General features: G+C 48.3%; 1 protein-coding gene across 4 annotated transcripts in view; it reads left to right on the top strand.

Annotated features, from left to right (window-relative positions):
* RAB11FIP1 (RAB11 family interacting protein 1) overlaps positions 1 to 23,528 on the top strand; it is a 30,532-nt gene extending 7,004 nt beyond the window's left edge. For 2 of the 4 annotated variants that reach the window (XM_068532080.1, XM_068532082.1), the window contains exons 2-6: positions 7,558 to 8,003; positions 8,885 to 9,674; positions 10,693 to 12,489; positions 13,260 to 13,368; positions 20,371 to 23,528. In XM_068532080.1, the coding sequence (XP_068388181.1) occupies positions 7,558 to 8,003; positions 8,885 to 9,674; positions 10,693 to 12,489; positions 13,260 to 13,368; positions 20,371 to 20,589 (3,361 nt within the window). In that variant the 3' untranslated portion in view covers positions 20,590 to 23,528. The remainder of the gene's footprint in view (positions 1 to 7,557; positions 8,004 to 8,884; positions 9,675 to 10,692; positions 12,490 to 13,259; positions 13,369 to 20,370) is intronic. The other 2 variants (XM_068532081.1, XM_068532083.1) reach the window with 2 other exon arrangements.
* The last annotated feature ends 206 nt before the right edge of the window (positions 23,529 to 23,734 follow it).

Genomic DNA, 23,734 nt, shown 5'->3' with positions numbered 1-23,734 from the left:
TCCTGAAGAACAGCTGTCCTGTGTGAGGGGCACCAGTGGCAGGCGGGCCCCGAGCTATTTCTTCAAGAGTGTCACCGCCTACAGCACCAGTCCTGTGGGGTTTCCTTTTACGCTAATGGAACTTTTCGTTTTTACTGATCATTTGTCATGAGAACAGGATTTTGAAATGCTCTTGGTATGGGGTTTTCTCCTCCTCCTTGGGACTTATCTGATTACCAGACAAATCAGATGCTCTGCTTCCCTGCCGGGTGCTCCCACAGAAAGGAGTGTGAGTCTGCCTGTGGGGTAGAGTGGACTGAATGTTCTTTGATGTCTGTCATGCTGAAGTTGTTTTCTTTTGTCCTGGCCGAGAGGTGGTGAACCAAACCATCACATTTTCTTTCCCCATCCTTAACGTCTCTTTGCATGAGTGACAAAGGACCCCACGGAGACTGTTCTTTGGCAGATCACGTAGACTACATCAGTGGCATTTACTTTTGGGCAAGAGGCGAGATACCTGATCTGATGTTAGAATATTAACATTTGTGGCTTTTTGAGATATGGTCAAGTAAAAACTTGGTAACTAGATGATGGCAGGAGTGGTAGACTTACATGCTTACAAATGTGTTAATTTTTCTAATTCTTAGAGAATCTTAAAATACTGGTGCTTGGTTTTTCCTTTCGTCTTTACCTACAAGGAGTTTGGTATTGCTTTCAACTTAGAAAATATGTCTTGATCTGCAGTCAGTTACGCCATCCTGGCATATGTCGGAAATAGTTTGGGGGCCTCTGTTTCTTGTCTCTCCCACCTACTTAGAAATCCTGCAGAGTTCTGAGGATCATTAAATCTCATGATAAGTTGTAGAAATTATACACCGATCGTGGTATTTTAAAAAATGGTATGTACTTTTTAATTTTGGAAATTGTATCATACAATTTTTTTTTAAATTAATTTATTTATTTGTTTTTATTTTTGGCTGTGTTGGGTCCTCGTTCTGTGCACGGGCTTTCTCTAGTTGCAGCGAGTGGTGCGCAGGCTTCTCACTGTCGTGGCTTCTCTTGTTGCAGAGCATGGGCTCCAGAGCGCAGGCTCAGTAGTTGTGGCACACGGGCCCAGTTGCTCCACGGCATGTGGGAATCTTCCCCGGCCAGGGATCGAACCCGTGTCCCCTGCACTGGCAGGTAGATTCCCACCCACTGCGCCACCAGGGAAGCCCACAATTTTTAAAAATTATTTATTTATTTATTTTTGGCTGTGTTGGGTCTTCGTTGCTGCGTGCGGGCTTTTTCTCTAGTTGCGGTGAGCGGGGGCTACTCTTCGATGTGGTGCGTGGGCCTCTCATTGCGGTGGCTTCTCTGGTTGCGGATTACGGGCTCTAGCCGTGAGGGCTCAGTAGTTGTGGCTCACGGGCGCTAGAGTGCAGGCTCAGTAGTTGTGGCGCACGGGCTTAGTTGCTCCGGGGCATGTGGGATCTTCCCGGACCAGGGCTCGAACCCGTGTCTCCTGCATTGGCAGGCGGATTCTTAACCACTGTGCCACCAGGGAAGTCCCACAAACTAATTTTATAATTGAGTCTTCTCCCACTCCCTTCAAATGCAAATCATTGTTATTTGTGTTTGATGGCTTAAGATTGGATCCTTAGGAATACAGTCAGTCAGAACTGTTGATATCTTAAATTCCCATTTGAGAACCATGGGTGAACGATGGTATAAATGCACTTCACAGAACACCATACAACCGTTAAAAATGGTGGGTATGGAGACTGTAAGACAATTATATTTAAAAACACGCTACAAATAGAATTGCACGTGTACTCTGGTTACTACCAAGTCATAATCATAGCGAACGCTTACTGAGTGTAAGTGCCAGGCACTGTTCCAAGCTCTTTACATATATTAAGCCATTTAATCTTCATTACATCCTTATGAGGTAGGTGCTTTTAACCCTGTTCCATAGACAAGTTAAGTAACTTGTCTGAAGCCTCTCAGCTAGTAATCATTGAACTATGCGGGAAAAAGACTTCAAGAAAATACATCAAAAGGGAATGTTTGAATTAGCACGAGGGAAAGTCAATTTTTAAAAAATATTTAAAAAAATTTTCTATAGGCTGTTTTAATTACTTTCTAAGGGAATTTCTGTAGAGCAAATAGTATAGGAAGATCAAAAGCGTTTTCAACCTGCTTTTTCTGTGATCTCTCCTTTACCGTGTCATTTACTGGCTTTTTAGGATTGAATTTGGTGACTACAGATAGCTTTTCAGTGCTGCCAGAATGTCTGTTTTAGGGATTAGGGTAAACAAGGAGCCATTTGCAACCCTCATGATTTACCACCAAGAAGTTGATGATGGGCAGAGGGGAAGGTCCACCTCGGGAGGCAAGGCTGGCTGGTCGGTGATTCTGTATTCACAGTTAGGTAGTTAGGACTAGCTACCTTGGCCAATGACAAAACCTGTTAAACCACTTAGCTTCTGTAGGGTACACACCGCAAACCTTTTATAGGTCATAAACATCTCTGTCCCTGTTTGCTGTGCATTGCCTCTAGGCTACCAAGAGAAAAGTCTGGACATTTTACCCATGTGGAATCAGTCCTTTTCAGAACCCCTTTTAGATGTCCTCCTCTGCTACCCTCACGTGATTTTTATTATTTATTTTTATTCCCTGGGGAAGACGGTGAATAAACTGCTTTTTAAAATTTCTCCGTCTAAGAAAGATCCAGTGCGTCCTCCATCTCAAACATTAGACTCAGGTGCTATTCTGGTCTTCCTGCTTCTTTCCTCACTTGAGGCCATACTCCCCTGTGTCATGAAGTTTAGTTACCATGGGGGATGATTAATGCTATAACTCACAGTTGAGTTTTTGCGCAGGAAGGGAAGTAGGCAGTCCACCATTGACCCTGAGTCCACATCAGACCCATAGACAAGGACCCCTTGAAATGAATACTAACCCATTAAAATGAAGTGACTTGTGGGGCTGGTGGTCTTCCTTTGCCTTGCCTTTCCTGGAGCCTCCTGTGTCTAATGGGAGGGTGCAGTATTAATTCATTTTGCCGAGTCCCTAAGTAGGTGGTTCTTTTAACCCCTTGGGATTTCAATTAGCTGAGACCCTTCTTTGTGTGTGAGAGTCCTTGTTTGTGATGAAATTGTATAACTTAGCGGGAATTTCTTTTCATGTCTAATTATTTTCTCACACTTCATAGTCAGAAAGAAAAGGCAGCAGTTTTTTCAGTGTAATAAACGCTTTGTGATGTTTGGTGAGCCAGCTCTCTACTGGTGGGTAAGCTTTTCAGCGAAGAATCTGGCCTCTTCGTTTTGTGTTTCCAGTGCCTGCCGTGCAAAAACATGAACCGAACCGAATCTTTGAAGCCATCGTTTCTCTGTGTCTTGAATCTTTGAAGCCATCATTTTTTCTGTCTGTATCTACCCCTCTGGAATGTTTTAAAGGAAAAACGTGTTTGCTTCAGCTGCAGACAGGTTATTTTTGAGGCGTACCAGTCAGTCCTTTACACGTGTAATCCCGCACGTCTGCAGGGATGCACTGTGAGACCTTTCATTTCCCAAGAGCAGGAACCACACTGCCCCCACGCCCCCTGGGACCAGCTTTCCTTGTATTGAGAAACCTACGTTCTGAGGCAAACCAGCCCTGAGAATTGGGCATGGTTGGGTGGTTTTAGCTGTTCTCAAAATGAGTGTTTAAAAAGCCCAGGAGGACTTCCCTGGTGGCACAGTGGTTAAGAATCTGCCTGCTGATGCAGGGGACACAGGTTTGAGCCCTGGTCCGGGAAGATCTCACATGCCACGGAGCAATTAAGCCTGTGCTTAATTACTGAGCCCACAATTACTGGGCTCAATTACTGAGCCTGAATTACTGAGCCCACAATTACTGAGCCCACGTGTCACAACTACTGAAGCCCGCGCGCGTAGAGCCCATGCTCCGCAACAAGAGAAGCCACCGCAATGAGAAGCCCGCGCACCGCAACGAAGAGTAGCCCCCGCTCACCGCAACTAGAGAAAGCCGGTGCACAGCAACGAAGACCCAACGCAGCCAGAAATAAATAAATAAAATAAATAAATGTATTAAAAATAAATAAATAAAAAGCCCAGGAGATTTGACAATGCGGGTCCAGACACTGGTTCCCCAGCCGGGCGACTCGGGAAGCAGACCCTGTGTCCTGCATCCTGTATATTTTCCTTCCTGTACCCAGTTCATGCTTTTTTACTTTTATTCATTCTTTCCCTTGCTGCTGTTAATAAGGCATCTTTCTGAAAGTGTAGAAGACTTAAATGAATTTTTCTATATTTTTAGCTGTTGCCTTGTCTTGTGTTTGACCAAGAAAACCCCAAACCAAAAAACTCCCAAACAGTAGGGCAGCCTGTTTGGATAATACGCATTTTTGCCTGTATGTTTATTCCCAAGATCCTCACTTGACTGAGGGGCATGGAGATTAAAGTTTTCGTTCTGTACCACTTTGTATGATTTGAATTGTTATCCTATGCGTGTTATTACTTTAAAATACAGTTTACATACATTTCTCGTCACTTTCTGTGTATTCAGAGATCCTTTTAGTTTTGGAAGAACTAAGTTTTAATTATAAGTAAAAATGACTATTTGCTTATAGAAGGGATCCTTTTATGTTTCATTTTTTGGATAGGTTGCAGGATTTTTTAGAATATGGGCCTAAAGATAAACTTTCTGCACTGGGATTATGACTTTCTCTCTGTACTCTGCCCTTTGTACTGGGAAAACCCAGCCCTGATTTCTGAGATAAGTCAGGCTTTCTGGGCCTTCATGAATGGTGGTTCTGGGACACAGCCACCCTGCCGTCACATGCTGCGTGGCCGCGCTGGGACCTGATTATATGTGAACTACTTCCGTGAGGTGCTGGAATTAAGTGCACCGAAAATCAAACGGACAGAAACACTGATAAATTGAACCAATGCTTAAATGTTGGTTTCATGAACTATCAAGTTATACTTGTGTCAAAGATCCCTTGCTTAAGCTGTGTGAATTTAACGATCTGGATAATATTGCTAGAAGAATGCCTGTCTTCCTTTCCAGCTTTAATAAATCCAGCAGGCTCACAGGGGTTACTTACCTGCCTACAATTCAGTCTGCTTTTCACCTCCTTAAATAGCCCTGTGGCTGTTCTTGGCTACCTGGTCTTTGGTTTTAGGTTTGCGTGTGAAAATAAATGACAGGAACAGTTGAAGTGCCTGTTCATACCTCCTAGTGGTGTTAGAAGTTTCCAAAATAAATCCCACTCTACTGCCCAGGGCCTGAACCTGGGCATCAGGTGATAATAGGCCCTCAGGGAGGATCCTAGAGTTGGTTGCAGCTTCGCTCAAAATAAACAGACTTGGGCGCTGATACTTTGGGGAAGGCGGCCCCGTTCAGGGAGCTGGCAAGTGGTATTCTTTGAAGGTCGGGAGCCTTTGCATCCCCTGGGAGGGTGAATAGAGAGGTGGAAGAGCTGGGAGAAGGCCCTGGGTGGAGAGGTGAGGCTCTCTGCTTGTGGCTGGTGTGGTCATCTGAGCCTCCACACCCAGCTCTCAGCAACTTCCCCTTTTCAGGTGCCTACCCTTGGTATTTACAAAAGCTAACCACCCCTCATCACCAAGGCTACCACTTAGCACATGACTGTCAGAAGAGAAAGATACAAATAATCCTCTCAACATCTACATGACAAATATGCAAACTGTTCCCAGCCTGCTGTGGAAAATGTGCTGGGAAGACACTCGGCTGGCTGGCAGGGTGAGGCTGTCTGTAAAGACCTTGCGTCTCCCTCCTCCTCCAGCTGTGGACTGTAGTCTTAAAAATCATAAAAGATTTCTCCTAAAGGTCCAAAATCGTAGCTCATGTCATTTTCCCAGATCTTGGCTGTATTTTGTAAATCCAGTGTAAGTCCTTCTCGATGGCGTTGTATCTGAACTTTATGTGCAGCCCTATGATTTATGGCTGATGCCGGCTATGGGGGCTTTCCAAACCCTTCTCTTCTTTCATCTCAGGACATTTAAATTGGAAGCTTAAGCCATCCTCAAAAAGAATTTAAATTTCAGCCCTCTTTTCTATGTGTTGTTAAAGACGGCCCAGCAAAGATGAGTTCAGAGGGAGTGCCGACCCGGAATCTTGGTGTAAGAGAAAGCTTTGGGGAAATTGTAGAGCTGGTTCAGAGTCCTGACTGTGCCTTTTAGCAGTTGCAAGGCCTTGTACCAGTTACCTAACTTGTGAGCCTCAATTTCCTTATCTGTAAAGTGGGTATGCTGTCCACTTCATGTCATTCTCGTGAGACTTAGAGGAGGACGTTTCTAAGTGTGTTTCTGCTTCCCTCTGCCCCTTTAAGTGTAGAATGAGCTAAGATAGTGGGGGGCGCGGATCTGCCCTGGGGGCAGGACAGGCCGAAGGTGAAAGAGGAAATTGTGTTTATTTGGGCAAAACCCATCATTTCCTTAAAGTCCACAGCCCTCAGCTCTTAAACAGGTCACCGAAAAGAACATCAGAGTGTGGTTCTCGGCATGTGAGGGTGACCCCGGGGGCAGCTGTGGGTCAGCCCTGTATTTGGAGTTGTTTGTTCTGCAGAGCTCGCGCCACTCACCGGGCTCACATTCTTGCGGTTCACCCGATGGAAAAAGCCGAGGGGAGGTTTCCTTTCTCTGCAGTTCGTCTTTCAATGGAGTCGGGCTGATATAATATCATTTGCCATATCGTGAAGTAGTTTGCAAATGACCAAGTGAAATTCTTGAATCATGCTTGAAATATTCCTTTTTCTGATTATTAAGCTGGGGATGAATGCCTCCTCTCAGTTTCTCGTTCTTTCTCATTGTGGTAAAATACTTATAACAAAGGTGACCATTTTAACCATTTTGAAGCGCACAGTTCTGTGGCATTAAGTACTTTCACATTTTTATGCAACCATCACCACCGCCCAACTCCAAAACTTTTATTTTCCCAACTGACACTCCCAGGTCACCCCGCCCCACCCAGCCCCTGGCGGCCACCATTCTCCTTTCTGTCTCTGAACTTGGCTCCTCTAGGGGCCTGACGTCAGTGGAATCATACAATATTTGTCACTTTGTGACTGGCTTATTTCGCTCTTTTTTTTTTCTTTCTTTAACAAATCTCTTTTACTCTGTCTTACAGTTTCCATTACTCCCTGCCAGGGACTATTCTACAAACCCTTGCTTTTCTCTGAGATTCTCTTGCAAATTTGCACTCTACCTACCTAACTGTTTGTATATGATCTTTGCATTTTTACCCCGTTGAAGGAAAAAACCAGTCACAGGAAGCGATTTGATGGAATGTTTATTTTATTCTTAGAAATAGCTCTTTACCGAATCAAGATTTTAGGTGACCTTACCCTAAGTACAGAATCAGATCCTATCTTTGCCTAGAAGGTGTCTTCTCAGAAATAAAACTTCAAGTTCTGCCCTCCCCCGCTGCACCCCTCACTGCCCCAAAGAAGAGAACACAGGATTTGTATACGAGGCTGGTGATAGCAGAGAGGGGAGGCCAGGTAACGGGCACTGTGAACATCGTTTTAGGCGCTTGCATTCCAAGGTAACCTCTCAGCCTTTCTCCTCGTAGGTGGTATACCTTGAAATCCAAACCGGGGAAGAAGAATAAAGAACGAGGAGAAATTGAGGTTGACATCCAGTTTATGAGAAACAACATGACCGCTAGCATGTTTGACCTTTCCATGAAAGACAAGTCCCGGAATCCATTTGGGAAACTGAAGGACAAGATCAAGGGGAAGAATAGGGACAGCGCATCGGATACCGTGTCCGCCATCATCCCCAGCGTGACGCCCTCGGCTGACAGCGATGACGAGTCTCCTTCGAAAGACAAGAAGAAGAAGTCGAAGCTCAAGACCTTGTTTTCCAGGTCCAATCTGCAGAGAACACCACTTTCCCAGTCCATGTCTGTCCTGCCGACTGCCAAGTCAGACAAGGTGCTGCTGCGTCCTGGAGACTTTCAGTCCCAGTGGGAGGACGAGGAAAATGACGAGGACAAGTCCTCCTCTGCCTCGGACGGTGAGTTTCCTTCTCCTCCTTCTCGCTCGGCCCTTCTCCCTCGGCTGAGCCTACTTTGCTTTGGGAGAGAGGAAACGAACAAATCTTAGGAGAAAGATTTCAATTCAGCTCCTCAGTCATTACAGTGATGGTGACGCTGGTGGAGGGGATGGCGGGGGCGGTGGTGATGGTGCTTTTACTGGTGGTGCTGGCGCGGGAGCTGCTCACGACGGTCACGGTAGTGGTGGTGACGATGATAGGTAACCTTGGTTAGGAAGCCTTCTCTATTTCTAAGCCCTCTGGTTTCTAGGAACGTGCGAATCCCTTTTCCGTAACGTCTGGCTCTATGACTGACGTACGTTAGTACAAGCTTTTGGGGCTCACGGAATGAATGCATGCAGAGTTTCTTTTTCTAATTAAGGATAAAACCATGGACCCTTACACTAATTCTGATATTTCATTAATTCGTTGGGTACTTATACTGAGCTCTCATGGAATACATTCCTAATGAAAGCCGAGGAATCCAGTTCCATTAACTCTGAATTAACTCGGTATTTTGAAATTCAGTCTCAGTGACCAGATCCCTATTATTGGCCAGATTCTGCACCTCTACCAAGAGCGCTGCCCTTTTCCTTGCTTCCATGCACGGTTTCTCAACCTCAGCACCACTGACAGTTTGGGAGGATAGTTGTTTGTTGTGGGAGCCTCCCTGTACTCTGTAAGATCTTTAGCAGCATCCTGGCCTCCACCTGCTGGATGCCGGCAGCACACCCCACCCAGCTGTGACAACCAGAAATGCACTCAGATGCGTGAGGACAAAAGCCCCGCTCCCGCCGCCCCGCTGCGTTGCGAACCGTTCCCGTAGCTTCTCACTCCCTTGGTTCTCGGTTCTTCTCCCACAGCCTTGTCTCACAAGGGAACGGCAAGTGTGGATCCTAAGCAACTGAACCAGATCAACTTCAACCCCCCCAAGAAGGAAGGACTCTCCTTCCTGGGAGGCCTTCGGTCTAAGAATGACATCCTGTCCCGCTCGAATGTTTGTATCAACGGGAACCATGTCTATGTGGAGCAGCCCGAAGCCAAGAGCGAGACCAAGGACAGCTCCCCGTCCTCCACGCCGTCCCCCCAGGGCCTCAGGAAGAAGCATTTGTTCTCATCTACAGAAAACCTGGCCTCTCGACCTTTGAAGGAGCCTGGGGAAGGAGGTGCAGTGCCTTCCGAGTCTTCCACAAAGGACTCTCTCAAGTCCATGTCCCTGCCATCCTACCAGCCGCGGGTCAGCGGGGGGGACCTTCGGGAGAACGCGGTTTTGGTGACCTTGGAGGCTGCAAAGGAAACCAAAGAGAACAAGAAACAAGAGAACAAGAAGTCCTCTCTGCTCTCCCTGGTGACCGGGAAGAAGGACACGGCCAAGGGCAGTGAAGGTGAAAGCCCGCCGGCTGCCCCCGGGAAGGAGAGGGAAGGCACACCCGTGGTGGTCAAAGCCAGGGAGGACCAGGCGGGGCCTCTCGACGACCGTGTGAAGAGATCGGACAAAGAGACTGCGGCCATCGTCTCCGGACGGGGCAGAGCCCCGAACCCCTTTGAAGACGTGCAGATCCCAGAACGAGAAGCTGACCCAGAGCCCAAGGCTGCACCAGCACCACCTGTTCCCTCACCCAGGGCTCCCCAGACCAGAGCCGTGAAACCCCGGTGAGTCTCGGCCCCTCCCCGGGGCCCAGCAGCCAGGCCTACGTTAGAGCAGACCTTGCTTGTTGGTCCGTGGTGGTCCCTGTAGAAATTGATTTTGGCCAGTCCCTACCACTGGCCTGGCCCGCCTGCAGAGACCGCAGTGATGTGCCCCAGCCCGGGGCCACTGCCAGCAGGCGCGGTCTGCCCCTTGCCCGACATTTTCCCTGCAGGCACCTTTGCCGCAAGCGTTTTCTCTGCACACATTTTTGCTTCTGGCGAAAGTACCTAGAACTGGTCTGTCCATCTCAGTGAGATAAGCAGAGCACAGTGGAATGCCCTGGTGTTGTATCAGATTCTGAATGTCGTGGTCTGGGAGCAATACCAGGTTTCGGTGGTGGTACCTGCAGACCGGGGTTTAGTAGGTTCTTCCCGAGAGTTCCCTTTGAGGCAGGTGTAATCTCTCCTCCTTGCACTTTGGTGTGGGTTTACTGGCACGAGAGACCCTTGGTCCACTGTCAAGTGTGCCTGGGAGGGTCCTCTGAGTGTTTCCTCTGCGTGTTGTCTCATGAGCCGGGTGTTCTGCTTCTCAGCATGACTCACATACACAGTCTCGATATTCCTGTGGGCTGGGGTGGGAGAGACTTTTTTTTGAGATTCTGCCTACTTTGATTTCACAGACACACACACACACACACACAGTATTCCTCTTCAAAATCTGCCTCTTGCTTTGTGGTGCACCTTTTATGGCTTTGCACTTTTTAGGTGCTTTCTCTTTATCACCAAAAGAGACTGCAGGCTGTTGCTCTACCTGGATCTTTCTGTTTCTATTGCAACAGTCCTTTCTGTGGCAGATGTACTTGGTGATAAAATTGTGCCTTTTGTGGATTAAGTATTGGTGTTCCTTCTTTAACTTCTCAAGGTACTGCCCCCAATATAAAAAAGAGTTCTCGCCTTTGGAAAGACTGTATTTTTACATGTCTTTTGCCTCTCTTGCTGCATCTGCAACTGACCTGCAGATTTTATTGTGTCCTTTTTGCAGGCTGGAAGTGTCTCCAGAGGCTCAGCCCGCACCCAGGCTCCCCCCTTCCACTCGCTCTCCTCTCGTTTTCTCTGCTCTCCCTTCCAGTTCTGGTCAGACACCCGTCCCTTCTAAACTGGGGCGTGATTCAGAGACACAGTCCTCTGAATCTCCTCCTGGCTCCTTCTCTTTCCCCTCTCCTGAAGCGGCCCCCATTTCCACATCCACTCCCATTGAACACTGGCCTTCCGCAGACATGGGTGAGGCCAGTCCTAAAGAACCGCCTTCGCTCCTTGAACCAGAGCTAGAACAGGAGAGTCTGACACAAGTTCCAAGTACTGTTCCTTGTGCTGTGGGCTTGCTTTCCAAGCAGACACCCGTTCCAGTGGGGAAAGGGACGGAAGGCTCTCCAGTGGGGAAGACCGGCGCTGATGACCCAGGACAGTCTCTCCGGACGCAGCCTGAGGTGGGGCGAGAAGAAGAAGAGCTTCTGGGGTCTCCCCCCAGAAAACAACAAGGCGCCATCCCTTCATCTGTCGAGGCCCGAGAAGTAACACCCGCCACTGCGCTCGCAAGAGGCGGGATGGACAGCCCTGCCGGGAAGCCCCCGCGGCGGGGAGCCTCAGGCTCTGCGGGTCCATCTAGGTCTCCCGTGGGGGATGCAGATGGGGGTGGCGGGATGAGTCCTGCAGTTAAGGAAGCGGTGCCCCCCGTTCCCGTGGGCGAGTCGGTGCCTCCACTTGACTCTGCGATGCAGAGCCACGAAGAGATGGGTCCGGATGCCTGTGAGGGCAGAAAGGAAATCCAGGAGCAGGTGTTGTTATCCGAGCAGCTCTCTACGGAAGGGGCGGGGGAGAAGGCCCCTGTGCTGGTCCGCGGGGACAGAGGTGACCCGCAGGAGCTGACGCCGCAAGGGGCCGCCCCCGGAAATGCGTGGGACACGGGAGACTCCCAGGAGGGGGCGGCTGTGGCTGGACCCCGGCCCGCTGCCCCGGCGGCTCGCCCTCCCCGCCCGTCCTCCAAGGGGAGCTGCTCGGGGGGGCCCGCGCATGCGGCCAGCTCGGGGAGAGACGGTCCCCTTCTCGGCAGTCAGGGAGACGACGCCCGGATGGCGCGGAACCAGAGCAAAGCCAGTGACCACGAGGGTCTGCTGTCTGACCCCCTGCACGGCCTTCAGTCCGCCAGCGAGGCAAAGCCCCCAGCCCTGGCCCATCTGGACTTGACCCTGCCTTCCATCCCCGAAGTTGCTTCAGAAGACGAGAGAGGAGATCAGCTTGAAGATGACAGAGGGGTGGCCCCGGTGGCAGCTCTGGGAGGAGGGGCTTCTTCCCCGAGCACGTGGCCCGCCCGTGCTGAGCGGGAGAGGGCGCCCAGCGGGGAGGCCGGCGGGTCAGCAGGGGGCCTGCGCGACCCCAGGCCGGGAGCGCCCAGAGCACCCGCCCCCGCTTCTGCAGAGCAGACCACAGCCTTGGTGGTTCAGGAACCACAGTCGCCGGGCCCCGGTGACAGCGGGGAGGCAAAACCAGTGGGAGATGGGAGGCCGGGCCAGCCTCCAGCCGCAGCCCTGGATTCCCTTGTGTCCACTCCCCCCTTTTCTGAGCCCTTTCCTGCCACACGCTCTTTTCCCACCTCTGCACGCTCTGACACCCACCACACCAGTACAGCAGAATCTCAAAAAAAAGCAGCAGTCGAGGGCTCCGCGGGTAAAGTGGAAAATTCTGGCAAGAGGAAGCCGCTTCTTCAGGCCTGGGTCTCACCCTCAGACACACAGGCAGTCTCGGCTCAGCCAAGCACTGGAAGCGGGTCGGCCAAGCACAGGTGAGAGCCGGGGGACGACTGTCCTCGTGCGTGTAAGCCGTGCCCCCTCTGCTTCTTGTCTCCAGACGCCAGGGCTTGCTCACCGCACAGCTGTTCTGACGGTGCGTCCGCCTGTGTTGCCGGAAGGGCTGTGTCCTGGGCCGGGAGCAGCGCAGGCACCCCTGCATTTGTAGCAAGAACAGAGTAGCAGCGGTCCTCAGAGATAGATTCGGAATTGTTCTGCATGGTCTGATTTGGAGCTGTCCTTGCAGAGAAACACCGGGAGCCATATCTTATTTCCTAGTCTCGGAGACCAGCTGAGATGCAGCAGTAGGACCCAGCAGTGCGGACAGCTTACTTTAAGCAGTGCCCGATGGGAAGCTGGCTTGTTTGTTCTGAGCTCTTTCCTCCCTCTTGGGGCACAGAGGGCTCTGCGGGGACTCCCACAGTGGAGTCCTAGGCTGCAGCTGCCTCTGAGAATAGGAGACCGTCTTTAGTGTTCTCCTGACGTTGATAACGAGGCCAAGCGTCCTGTGAGAAGGTCAGGACACGTGGCCGGAAGTGGTGCCTTGTTGGCTTGCGCGTGGCTTCCTCGCGCTGACCGCTTTCCTTTCCTTTTCCACACGTTGGCACGTGTGGGACTGCAGGTGTGAGCACGCATGTCCCCCCCACTCCCCCGTCACCTCTCATTGGCGGCCACGTCTGAGAGAGGCAGTCCCTAGTTCTGCCGGTTCTGCCGTGATGTAAGCGTCTAAGGAAACAGCTAAGTGTCCTTTCCGCCTTCTCTTTAGACTTCATCCCGTGAAGCCGATGAACGCGGCAGCCACCAAGGTCGCTCTCTCCAGCTCGGGAACTGCCACCGTCATCAGTGAGAACTTGGTCAACGAAGCCATGATGAAGGTATGTCTTCTCCAGAAGGAGGCAGGTTAGTTAGGGATCTAGAAAACCCGCTGTCAGAGTCACCATGACATACATCTCCCAGGGCAGCAGGTAACGCCAGGGGTGACTTAACCACACGTCTCGGTCTTTGGATGATCTTTGGAAGCCCCTACACTTTCCATGGGATACTTACTTTTCCCCTCATAGTTCTTGGGCTGTCGTTGAATTTTGTTGTGTGTCAAGCAACATGATTGACACCAGTACTCTTTTTAATGAGAAGAAAATGTCACCCACCCTCCAGCCCATGCAAATCAGATATTCTCATTTTTCCCACGTGTCCTTTCTTATCTTTTGGCAAGAATATAAAATTCTCGCAGTTGTCATCATTGCGCAGATAGACTTTTTTGTAACTTTATTCTGAAGTAATTTCAAACTTTAAAAAAGTTGCAAGAATAGCACAAAGAGCTCCTGTATACTTTCATCCCAATTCACCAACCGTTGACATTTCACCAGATTTGCTTTATCACCCTCACCCTCTCCTACTCCGTTCTCTCTTTGTAGCTACGTATGTATTTTTTTCTGAATTATTTGAGAGTAAGCTGCACACGTCACGCTCCTTTTACCCCTAAATACTTAAGTGCGTAATTCCTAAGAATGAAGGCGTTTATCAAAATGAAGAAATTGAACATGGATGCCTCGCTACTTTCTCATCTGCGGTCCGTATTTCACCTTCACCAGTTTTCCCAGTAGTGCCCTTTCTTGTCTGTCTGTTCTCCGGTCCAGGGTCACTCAGTGCCTCGTCTCGGGAGTCTCCCTTATTCTGGCATAGTTCCTTGGCCTCTTTTGTCTTTCAAGACATTGACCTTTTTCAGAGTTTCAGTCAGTCGTTGGGTAGAACTTTCCTCAGTTTGGATTTGTCTGATGTCTCCCTGCGGTTTGGTCGAGGCTGGGCATTCTCGGCAGGAATTAACTAGAGGGATAACGTGCCCTTTCCAGTGCGTTGTGTAAAGAGCCCGTGACACCGGCCTGTGCTGTTAGTGGGGTGTTAACTCTGATGACTTAGGTTAGGTGGTGTCCACTAGGCTCGCCAGTGCAAAGTTGCTAGTTTTCCCCTTTACAGTTAGTGAGAAATGTGTGGGGAGTTCGTTTCAGACCGTGTAAGCCTCCTGCCCCTTATCAGCCTTTTGCAGGCCTCAGTTTCCACTGACGAACGTGGTGGAAGCAAAATGATCGTTCTCCAGCTCCATCACCTGCGTGGAAACACTCTGAAATCCTCTTTGTCACTTAGTATCATATCGTAAACACTTTTGCATGTTGCTACTTAATTATTCTTTGAAACGGTTATGCCAGTCTTTACTTACTCACTCCCCGGTTAGTGGATATTTAGCTTGTTTTCAATTTTTTCAATGTGAATAACACTGTCGTCAATAATTTCTCGCATAGAACTTGTCCCTTCTTGCAGGTGATTTCCGTAAGCTAAATTCCCAGGAAGACTATTGCTGGATGAGAAGATCTCTGCTCTTTAAAAAACTTGAGTGGCTAACACTAAAAAAACCCAACTCCTCCCCTTAAAACCAAAACCAATCCCCCCAGATGATCTCTGCTGGAGAGTATCCTCATCCTGCCCTTTCTGATTCTAAAATCAGAGGGATTCAGATGTGTTATGTTTCAGACACGTGGACAGGAATTTCCTAACCCACCCCTAGGGATCGCAGTTGGGAGACATAAACTTTGTTTCTATTTTACTGCAAGCATCTAGAAGTTACATTCAGTCATAGATTTTACGGTCCCAGGGACTCCAGGACGTCAAATAGTTTTTGTGTTTTTAAAATAAAACTTTTGCTCACGTCTCCTTCACTCCTGCAAGCGTTTTGCAAGTGCCAGGCGGTGGCTGATACCTACGGCTCTGTTGCCCCTTCGCCTCCAGGGGCTGCGCTGAAGGTACACTCAAAGCTGGAGATTTTGGGGTCGAGAGACTGAGTAGTAATAACGACCTGCTGCTGAAAACAAGTTAGCATCTTCCGGCCGTCTTGCCTTCTCTTCCCTGTTGTCCGTGCTGACGGGGCATCACTGTTAAGCATCATTCTCAAAATGATCAGCTGTAGCCAGAACTGTGTACCTACGGTGCTTTAGCCCAAAGCCTAAAGGTGGACCCTAACTTCGCCAGCCTAGCCTGGCTGGCTTCTGTGGTTGTGTAGAAGGGGCAGCACTTGTCCTCTTGGAGTTAATGATATTTACCGGGAAACTGGGCAAAAGAACAGCATGGAAGGGACCATCACGAAAACTAGAGTCATTTAGCACCCACCTCGCCCCCGTCCCCTCTTCCGTTTACTGTGGCATGCAGCTTGGCTCCGAAGAGAAGCAAACACCTAGCTTTCGGGAAGTGAGCAAGACCCTCGGTTCCCATTCTGCTTACTCTTTTTTTTTTTTTTTTTAACATCTTTATTGGAGTATAATTGCTTTACAATGGTGTGTTAGTTTCTGCTTTATAACAAAATGAATCAGTTATACATATACATATGTTCCCATATCTCTTCCCTCTTGCGTCTCCCTCCCTCCCACCCTCCCTATCCCACCCCTCTAGGTGGTCACAAAGCACCAAGCTGATCTCCCTGTGCTATGCGGTTGCTTCCCACTAGCTATCTATTTTACGTTTGGTAGTCTATATATGTCCATGCCACTCTCTCACTTTGTCACAGCTTACCCTTCCCCTTCCCTGTGTCCTGAAGTCCATTCTCTAGTAGGTCTGTGTCTTTATTCCCGTCTTGCCCCTAGGTTCTTCATGACCTTTTTTTTTTTTTTCTTAGATTCCATATATATGTGTTAGCATATGGTATTTGTTTTTCTTTCTGACTTACTTCACTCTGTATGACAGACTCTAGGTCCATCCATCTCACTACAAATAACTCAATTTCGTTTCTTTTTATGGCTGAGTAATATTCCATTGTATATATGTGCCACATCTTCTTTATCCATTCATCTGTCGATGGACACTTAGGTTGCTTCCATGCCCTGGCTGTTGTAAATAGAGCTGCAATGAACATTTTGGTACATGACTCTCTTTGAATTATGGTTTTCTCAGGGTATATGCCCAGTAGTGGGATTGCTGGGTCATATGGTAGTTCTATTTTAGTTTTCTAAAGAACCTCCATACTGTTCTCCGTAGTGGCTCTATCAATTTACATTCCCACCAACAGTGCAAGAGTGTTCCCTTTTCTCCACACCCTCTCCAGCATTTATTGTTTCTAGATTTTTTGATGATGGCCATTCTGACCGGTGTGAGATGATATCTCATTGTAGTTTTGATTTGCATTTCTCTAATGATTAATGATGTTGAGCATTCTTTCATGTGTTTGTTGGAAATCTGTATATCTTCTTTGGAGAAATGTCTGTTTAGGTCTTCTGCCCATTTTTGGATTGGGTTGTTTGTTTTTTTGATATTGAGCTGCATGTGCTGCTTGTAAATTTTGGAGATTAATCCTTTGTCAGTTGCTTCATTGGCAAATATTTTCTCCCATTCTGAGGGTTGTCTTTTGGTCTTGTTTATGGTTTCCTTTGGGGTGCAAAAGCTTTTAAGTTTCATTAGGTCCCATTTGTTTAATGTTTACTCTTCAAAGCTCATTTAATCAGGGGCTTATCTCCGGGCCCTGACTGAGAGTAACTTGCCTTAAAACAAAGGCAATGGCTGCTTATTCTACTCATGATTTGTAAGTTCCGCTGCTGCCCCCCTGCCTGGATGCAACAAAGCTGTTGGTCCTGGACCATACCTGGTAACTACTCTGAGTAAACATGGAAAGGTTCCTGGAGACGGCTATTGGCCGACCGTAGAATAGACGCTTTGTACTAAGGCATAAACAATGCTTATAAAAATAACTACGCTTTGGAATGTTGCAAAGTGAGAGAGAGGCTAGGAAAAGAAATTGCATCGCTAAAGTTACGAAAAACCAGCTGAATCATTACTACAATGGCTTTTGTTGTTGTTGTTGTTATTGTTTTAGGGCCGCCATCTTTTATAGATGATTAAAACTAGGAATGTATTATTTATTCAGGTGGCTTCCACACTTCCATTTAAAAATAATACAGCCAACTAGATCCAAAAATCATCTGTCATATTGTATGGGAACAGTTGGATACAAATCTGAATGTACGTCATTATTGGTACAGCTATGCGGGAAAAATCCAATGTAAAAATCCTGGAAGGAAATGTGTGACACTGGGCACTATTGTTTCTTGAATTAATGGGTATTTTCTTTGCACCTCTTCCTCTCCATGGCCATTACTCACTTTCTGTAATTGCTGGATTGCTTTTTAATTTTTTTTAGTCATCACATGAATAGGAGCTTCTAATGATTTCAAAGTCCCGCATAGTTTCCTCTTTAGGTTACAGAATCCACATCGAAGAGCTGTTTGACAGTTTGTAGGAAGTACCTTAAGTGCGCACGCCTCTTCAGTTCTATGCATTTGTCTTAAGGAAACATTTAGGGATGTGACCAAAGATTTATGGTCACGCATTTAAATAAATGTTATTATATAACTGTGAAAATTGAAACCAACCTAAATATCCAGCAACAGAGAGATGGTTAAAATATAATGAAATTTAAAACATCCACCTAGGACTTCCCTGGTGGCGCAGTGGTTAAGAATCTGCCTGCCAATGCAGGCGACACGGGTTCGAGCCCTGGTCCGGGAAGATTGGTCCGCAGAGCAACTAAGCCCCCGCGCCACAATTACTGAGCCTGCGCTCTAGGGCCCGCGAGCCACAACTACTGAAGCCTGCGTGCCTAGAGCCCGTGCTCCACAACAAGAGAAGCCACCGCAGTGAGAAGCCCGCGCACCGCAACAAAAAGTAGCCCCCGCTCGCCGCAACTAGAGAAAGCCCGCGCGCAACAACGCAGACCCAACACAGCCAAAAATAAAATAAAGAAATAAAGAAATAAAATTAAACAAACAAAGAAAATCCATTTAAAAAGCAATTTTTCTAAAGTTTAATGATGGGAAAATGCTCACAAAATAATGATTTTCAAAAGCTATAAAACTGGATTTTGTATGATGCTAAAGTTGTAAAACATATCATAAAGAAAACCCAGGAAGGGAATTCCCTGGCGGTCCAGTGATTAGGACTTGACAGTTTCATTGCCGGGGCCCCGGGTTCAATCCCTGGTCAGGGAACTAAGATCCCACAAGCCGTGCAGTGTGACAAACAAATAAACAAAAACAAATAAACCAAACCAAATAAAAAGCAACAACAACAAAAACCCACAAAACAAAACAAAACAAAAAAACAGGAAGAATAAGAAAGAAAGAGACCCCAGTGTTAGGAGTTGGAGTTATGGGTAATAATTTTTTCCCTCTTCTGGATTTGAGATTTTCTATGATAAGTAAATATTCCTTTTATAATTCAAACCAAAATCCTGTTATTTGGGGGGGAAATTAATTTTAATTCACCTCCAGGGTCTGGTTCAGAGGTTACTCCATCTTTGAAGCTTGTCCTGATCACCCATGTAGCAATGGTCTCTTGTTTGTTCAGCAGCTGGAGCATGTCATATCTCTCTGGACCCCGACACTCAGGTGAAGCCCCAGGTGTGTCAGGCACTGTGGGGACCTGGCCCCTCCTCTCAAGGAGCACCTGCCTGCCCTTCCCTCCAGGTGTCAGCTGCTGCTTCTTTCTATCTCCCAAACTCTCTTGCAGAGCATCTTATGTAATCAATATTTTTGAATAAATATAATCCTTCTGTGACAGAGGTATAATCTAACACCCCTCGAGGATGTATTCTTGGCTGTTGTTTACAAAGACTACTTTTTTCCTTGATAGGATATGTAAACAGACACACCCTATTTGAAAGTGTCAGGCACGTTTCTAAGCTAGTGTTGCCATCATCGAGCTGTTCTTTGTAGCCAGGACAAGACGGACGGGATTTCTTTCGGGATTCTGGCCGGTGTGCAGGCAGCTTGCGTCACTGCACTGAACAGGGCCTTCTCTTGTGTCGTGTCAGGGTTGACCCTGCTCTTGACGTAGCTGCTTCTTGAAGCAGGTGGTTCTGAGCCTTCCTCGGTGAAACCGTTAGACCCTCACGACGGTGAAACCGTGATTACCTCAGAGTTCCACCGGCAAAACTGTCTTGAGGTTGCCCCATGACCTCGTCTCTTTAAACTTATGAATCTGAGCCACAGATTTCAGGAAAAGTTAGCTTTGGGGTTTTTTCCCGTCTCACCGGAGACTTGGTACAGCGTGTTGCTTTATGTAATCCTTATCTTGCGTTTCCTCGTGGCTGGGGCCTGGGCAGTTTGCAGTCAGCCGCCAGTCATCCCAGATTGTAAACGTAACTGCGCGGGGCTCCCGCTCTGGTCAGGACGGGGCCGCTCAGCCACTGTGCCCAGAGGGGGTGCCATCGATGGCTGTGATGGTGGCCCTTGGCTTTGACTCTGCATAGTTGTGGGGAATGACTTACAGTGGGGTCTCCCAGTGCACCCTCCTAATCACCAGATCTCCTGAGCACAGCCGAGGCAGTAGCAGGCCTTCTGGGATGAACGGCCACGTGTTGTCTTGGGAGGACATTGTCGCCTCCTGCACCGTCTGCCACTAGGGTTTCTTCACAGGTCACCTTAGCTTGGCGCTCAGCTCCACTTGGATATCTGGTTGTGCCAGCTCCAGGGTTCACAGGCCACCACCAGTCATGACATCACTAAACCCCAAGCCCAGAGTCTAGTCCGGAGGTCTGCAGCCTGTGAGCTGGGTACGGTTTGTACGTTTTTAATAGGTCATAAAACAAAAAACCAAACCAAACCACAAAGACGAACATGCAGCCAAGGCCACCTGTGGCCTGCACAGCCTGAAATACTGACTCTTTGGCCCTTTCACAGAAAAGTTCATCCGTCATCAGTTTTCCACCGAAATCAAAGACGAATTCCCAGGACACTCAGATCACAGACTCAGTCACTAAAAGCTACCTCTTTCTTTTGTAAGATGTTTGACTCCTTGACTGACTTTATCACTTTTCTCCCCCCCACCTCCCCTCTCCAAAGAAATACAAGCCCTCGGAACCCGAGTTTGCTTATGCACAGCTGACCCACGACGAGCTAATCCAGCTGGTCCTCAAACAGAAGGAAGCGATAAGCAAGAAGGAGTGTCAGGTGCGCCAGCTGGAAGACTACATCGACAACCTGCTGGTCAGGGTCATGGAAGAGACCCCCAGCATCCTCCGGGTTCCCTCTCAGGTCGGCAGAAAAGCAGGAAAGATGTGAATCGCTTGCCTCCGGCACTGAGACTTTCGTGTGAGTTTGTTTCCGCCTGCTCCCAAGGCCGAGGACTCGGTGTGCCTGAGAGCCAGGGTCCGGGCTCCAAATCGCTATCTCCCTCGCGCGTTATCTGGCAAGAGTCAGTCCCACCCACAGAAGCCAGGTTAATTATTACAATGAATCTTTTATTGGACATTCCCAGGGTTTTATTTTCAAATGCCACTGTGCCTTTAACCAAGTTGTAAATATTTTATGCCTGACCCGAGACGTGGTCATTAGATCTGATCCTGGCCGAGAGGTTCAGATGGCGCTGGGGGTAATAATGTATTTTTAACATTGGGGTTTTCTTTCTTTAATATTGAGATTTTGAAGTACGTCTCCCCTAGTCATTAAAGCTTAGGGTGAGATGACAAGGACCAGGCAATTGGTGCGGTGCTGCGCATACTTTCTTGGCTTTTGAGTAGCTCAGCTGTGGCGTTTTGGCTGCAGATGCTAAGTTTTGATACTATGTAAACCTACCCAGCTCCTCGGACTTGGTCTTTTGTTTTCGACTGGAGCAGAGGAGCTTAGGGTGCGCCTCTGAGTGTGCCTCTGAGATTTGGGACAAGCTGCCTTTTGCAGACATCAGCCTCCACTACTCTGTAGCCTTCAAGTGTGCTCTTTATCAACCAAGAGGGGCTGTCTGTGGAGGCACGGAAAGTAGACCAGGGGAACTAGAATCACTTTGCACTGGGGCAGTTGGTCAAAATCCCTCCTCTTGTGACCGCAGGGTCCCTGCTGGCTGGAGTGACCGAGCCAGTGCCTTGATTAGGGATCGGGTGACCCAAGCACTTGCTAAAACAGTCCCACCAGGTACAGAGCAGCTGCAGTGGCATCCACTGGCCCTCCCCCATGTGCCGTCGCTCGGCTCCCTGGCTCCCTCGGCAGCTCTTCTTGGCATTTCCCTCCCCCACCCCTTGTTATAAAATTGCAAAGAGCAAGATGATACCTATTTTTAGACGGCTGTATGTTTAAAACTAGATTAACGTACTTGTTTTTTTTGTTTTTTGTTTTTTTAAACTAGGACACTTGCCCCCTTCTCAACTAATAGCACCAGTTCAGAGTCTTCAGGTAATTTCGTTGTTAGTAACCTGATATTGGAATTGGAATGTTTTCTGTATTACTCATTTTATTCTCCCAGTTGTGACAGCATCTCATCAAATCCCATCATCTCTCCTGGGGGAAGAATGTCACAGGCCAAGTGGGTGGGCAGGGGTTGAGATGAGAGCGGTTACTAAATGGAACTCTCTTCTATGTTCATTCTTGTTATACTGAAGTTGAGGCAAGATGATTGGCAGTGGAATCCCTTTTCAGGATCACGTTTGCTGCCGCGTTAGTTAATATCAGAGCACTTTAATCTGAAGGATGATACTGTAACTTGATTTAGCTAATTTGCTTTTAATTACCGATAGCTCTTTTATTTAATACCCTCCTACAGTACTGGGGACCACTGGAAACTTCTCAGATGACTTGTATTTTTGTAGTGCTATGAGATTTATGTACATCCCTATCAAGAGAACTGGATATTCGCTTGAACTCTGCAGATGCACGTGTATATATTTGTTCTGCAATGTTTTTTACTTGATGTCAATGTACTTTGACGGTGATAACCCACGTGCACTGGGTGGCGGGAGCGCTGAGTGGTTTCTCCTCGGAAGAGCTGCTGTGGAGACCCGCATTCTTCCCGAGAGCTGGTTGTTGTGGAAAGATCTGCTGCTAGGACCTCGGGGATGGGACCCGGTCTCTGTTTGAGAGGAACGTCCGGGTGGAGGAGCAAATTCCTCTGCTCTGTATGCCACTCGAGAACTCTGGAGAACGAAGGACAATCTACTTCAAGGGTGTCTGGTTTCTACCACTGCTGGGAAAAAAATTCCCCAGGTAGCATTCCTGCACCTCTCAGGGTCACTGTTTAACACCTGTCCTTGAGGACTCCACTGTGAGGGAGAGCTCAGCTAGGAGAGCTGGAGCCTGCTCTGAGCTGTTCACAGGGGCAGGTGGACTGGAGGGCTGGAGCTCCTGCAGCCGGCGTGGGTCTGAGGGCTTACACCCAGCCGTCTATACCAGGAGAGCCTGAATTAGCCTCTAGCTGCTGAAAATGCTCACCAAACTGATGGGCCCTAGGAGGAGGCCGTGCTCTGCAGAAGCAGGAGCAGCTCTTTCTTGGCCTTGCCTGGCTGACCCCCTAGAAGACCAGTCAGTACTTCAGGGAAGCATCCGATGAAATACCAAACACCTTGCAGTGAACTTCAGTTGGAGGTCAGCGTCTGGAAAAAAATGTCAACCCTTTGCCCGGGTGTTTCATATCATCTCAGTCCTTGGCCTTTGACAGATGTCCTGCCCAACCCTTTTATTTCCTGTGTGTCGGCCTCCCCGGGTAACAGAATGGAGGAGCAGGAAAGTCTGTCCTTTGCCACACAAACAGCGTTGACCCTGAGTGGAGGGTGCGTGCATGGTGAGTGGGATACGTGTATGGTTGCCAGCTCTGCTAACAGTGGGGGCTCGGAAGGGCACAGAGGGAGGAGGGTCCACGACACTCAGCCACCTGCCGGATTGAAGGCCAGAGGCAACCTGATGTTAAATTAGGCACGATCTTCCCTCCCTGTGCCCCTTCGTTTTTAGAACTGCTAACTAATGGTCCCTCAAGGCTGAAGGATCGGTTGCCTTAGGTGGGCGGAGAGCTTAGCCTCCAGTTAAGCTTAACCTCCACACCAACCTCAACCCTGTGGTTTCTCAGTATCTATCGTGTGAGCTGCTAACTTGACCTCTTCCTCCCTCTGACTGAAAGTTCACCCAGCATCTTTGGATTATAGAATTCTTATTTCCTGCTTTGTTACTTCGGGAATTTTGAATTTCTTTGCTTTTGTTTTTAAGAAGTAACCTAAAATTTCCTACAACACTAAATAAAATGGCACACTACCTTTCAAAGATTTGTGTCTGTGGTGTCGTACGAGTGCAATAAGAATTTCTTCTGTCTTCTTGGAAAACCTTTCTTGGGGGTGTGACCGGCGTTTCTCACCCCATGAGGGTCTCTTGCCTGGATTCCTGCGGCTGCCACACTGTCTGGTGCCCAGGGGCCCCAATGCCCTTTCTCCTTTGGAGGTAGGGACATCTC

Source organism: Eschrichtius robustus, chromosome 21 (assembly GCF_028021215.1).
Source record: "Eschrichtius robustus isolate mEscRob2 chromosome 21, mEscRob2.pri, whole genome shotgun sequence".
In the NCBI taxonomy this organism is placed as follows: Eukaryota; Metazoa; Chordata; class Mammalia; order Artiodactyla; family Eschrichtiidae; genus Eschrichtius; species Eschrichtius robustus.
Note: the sequence above shows the minus strand (reverse complement) of the source record. Positions and strands in the feature narration are given on the sequence as shown.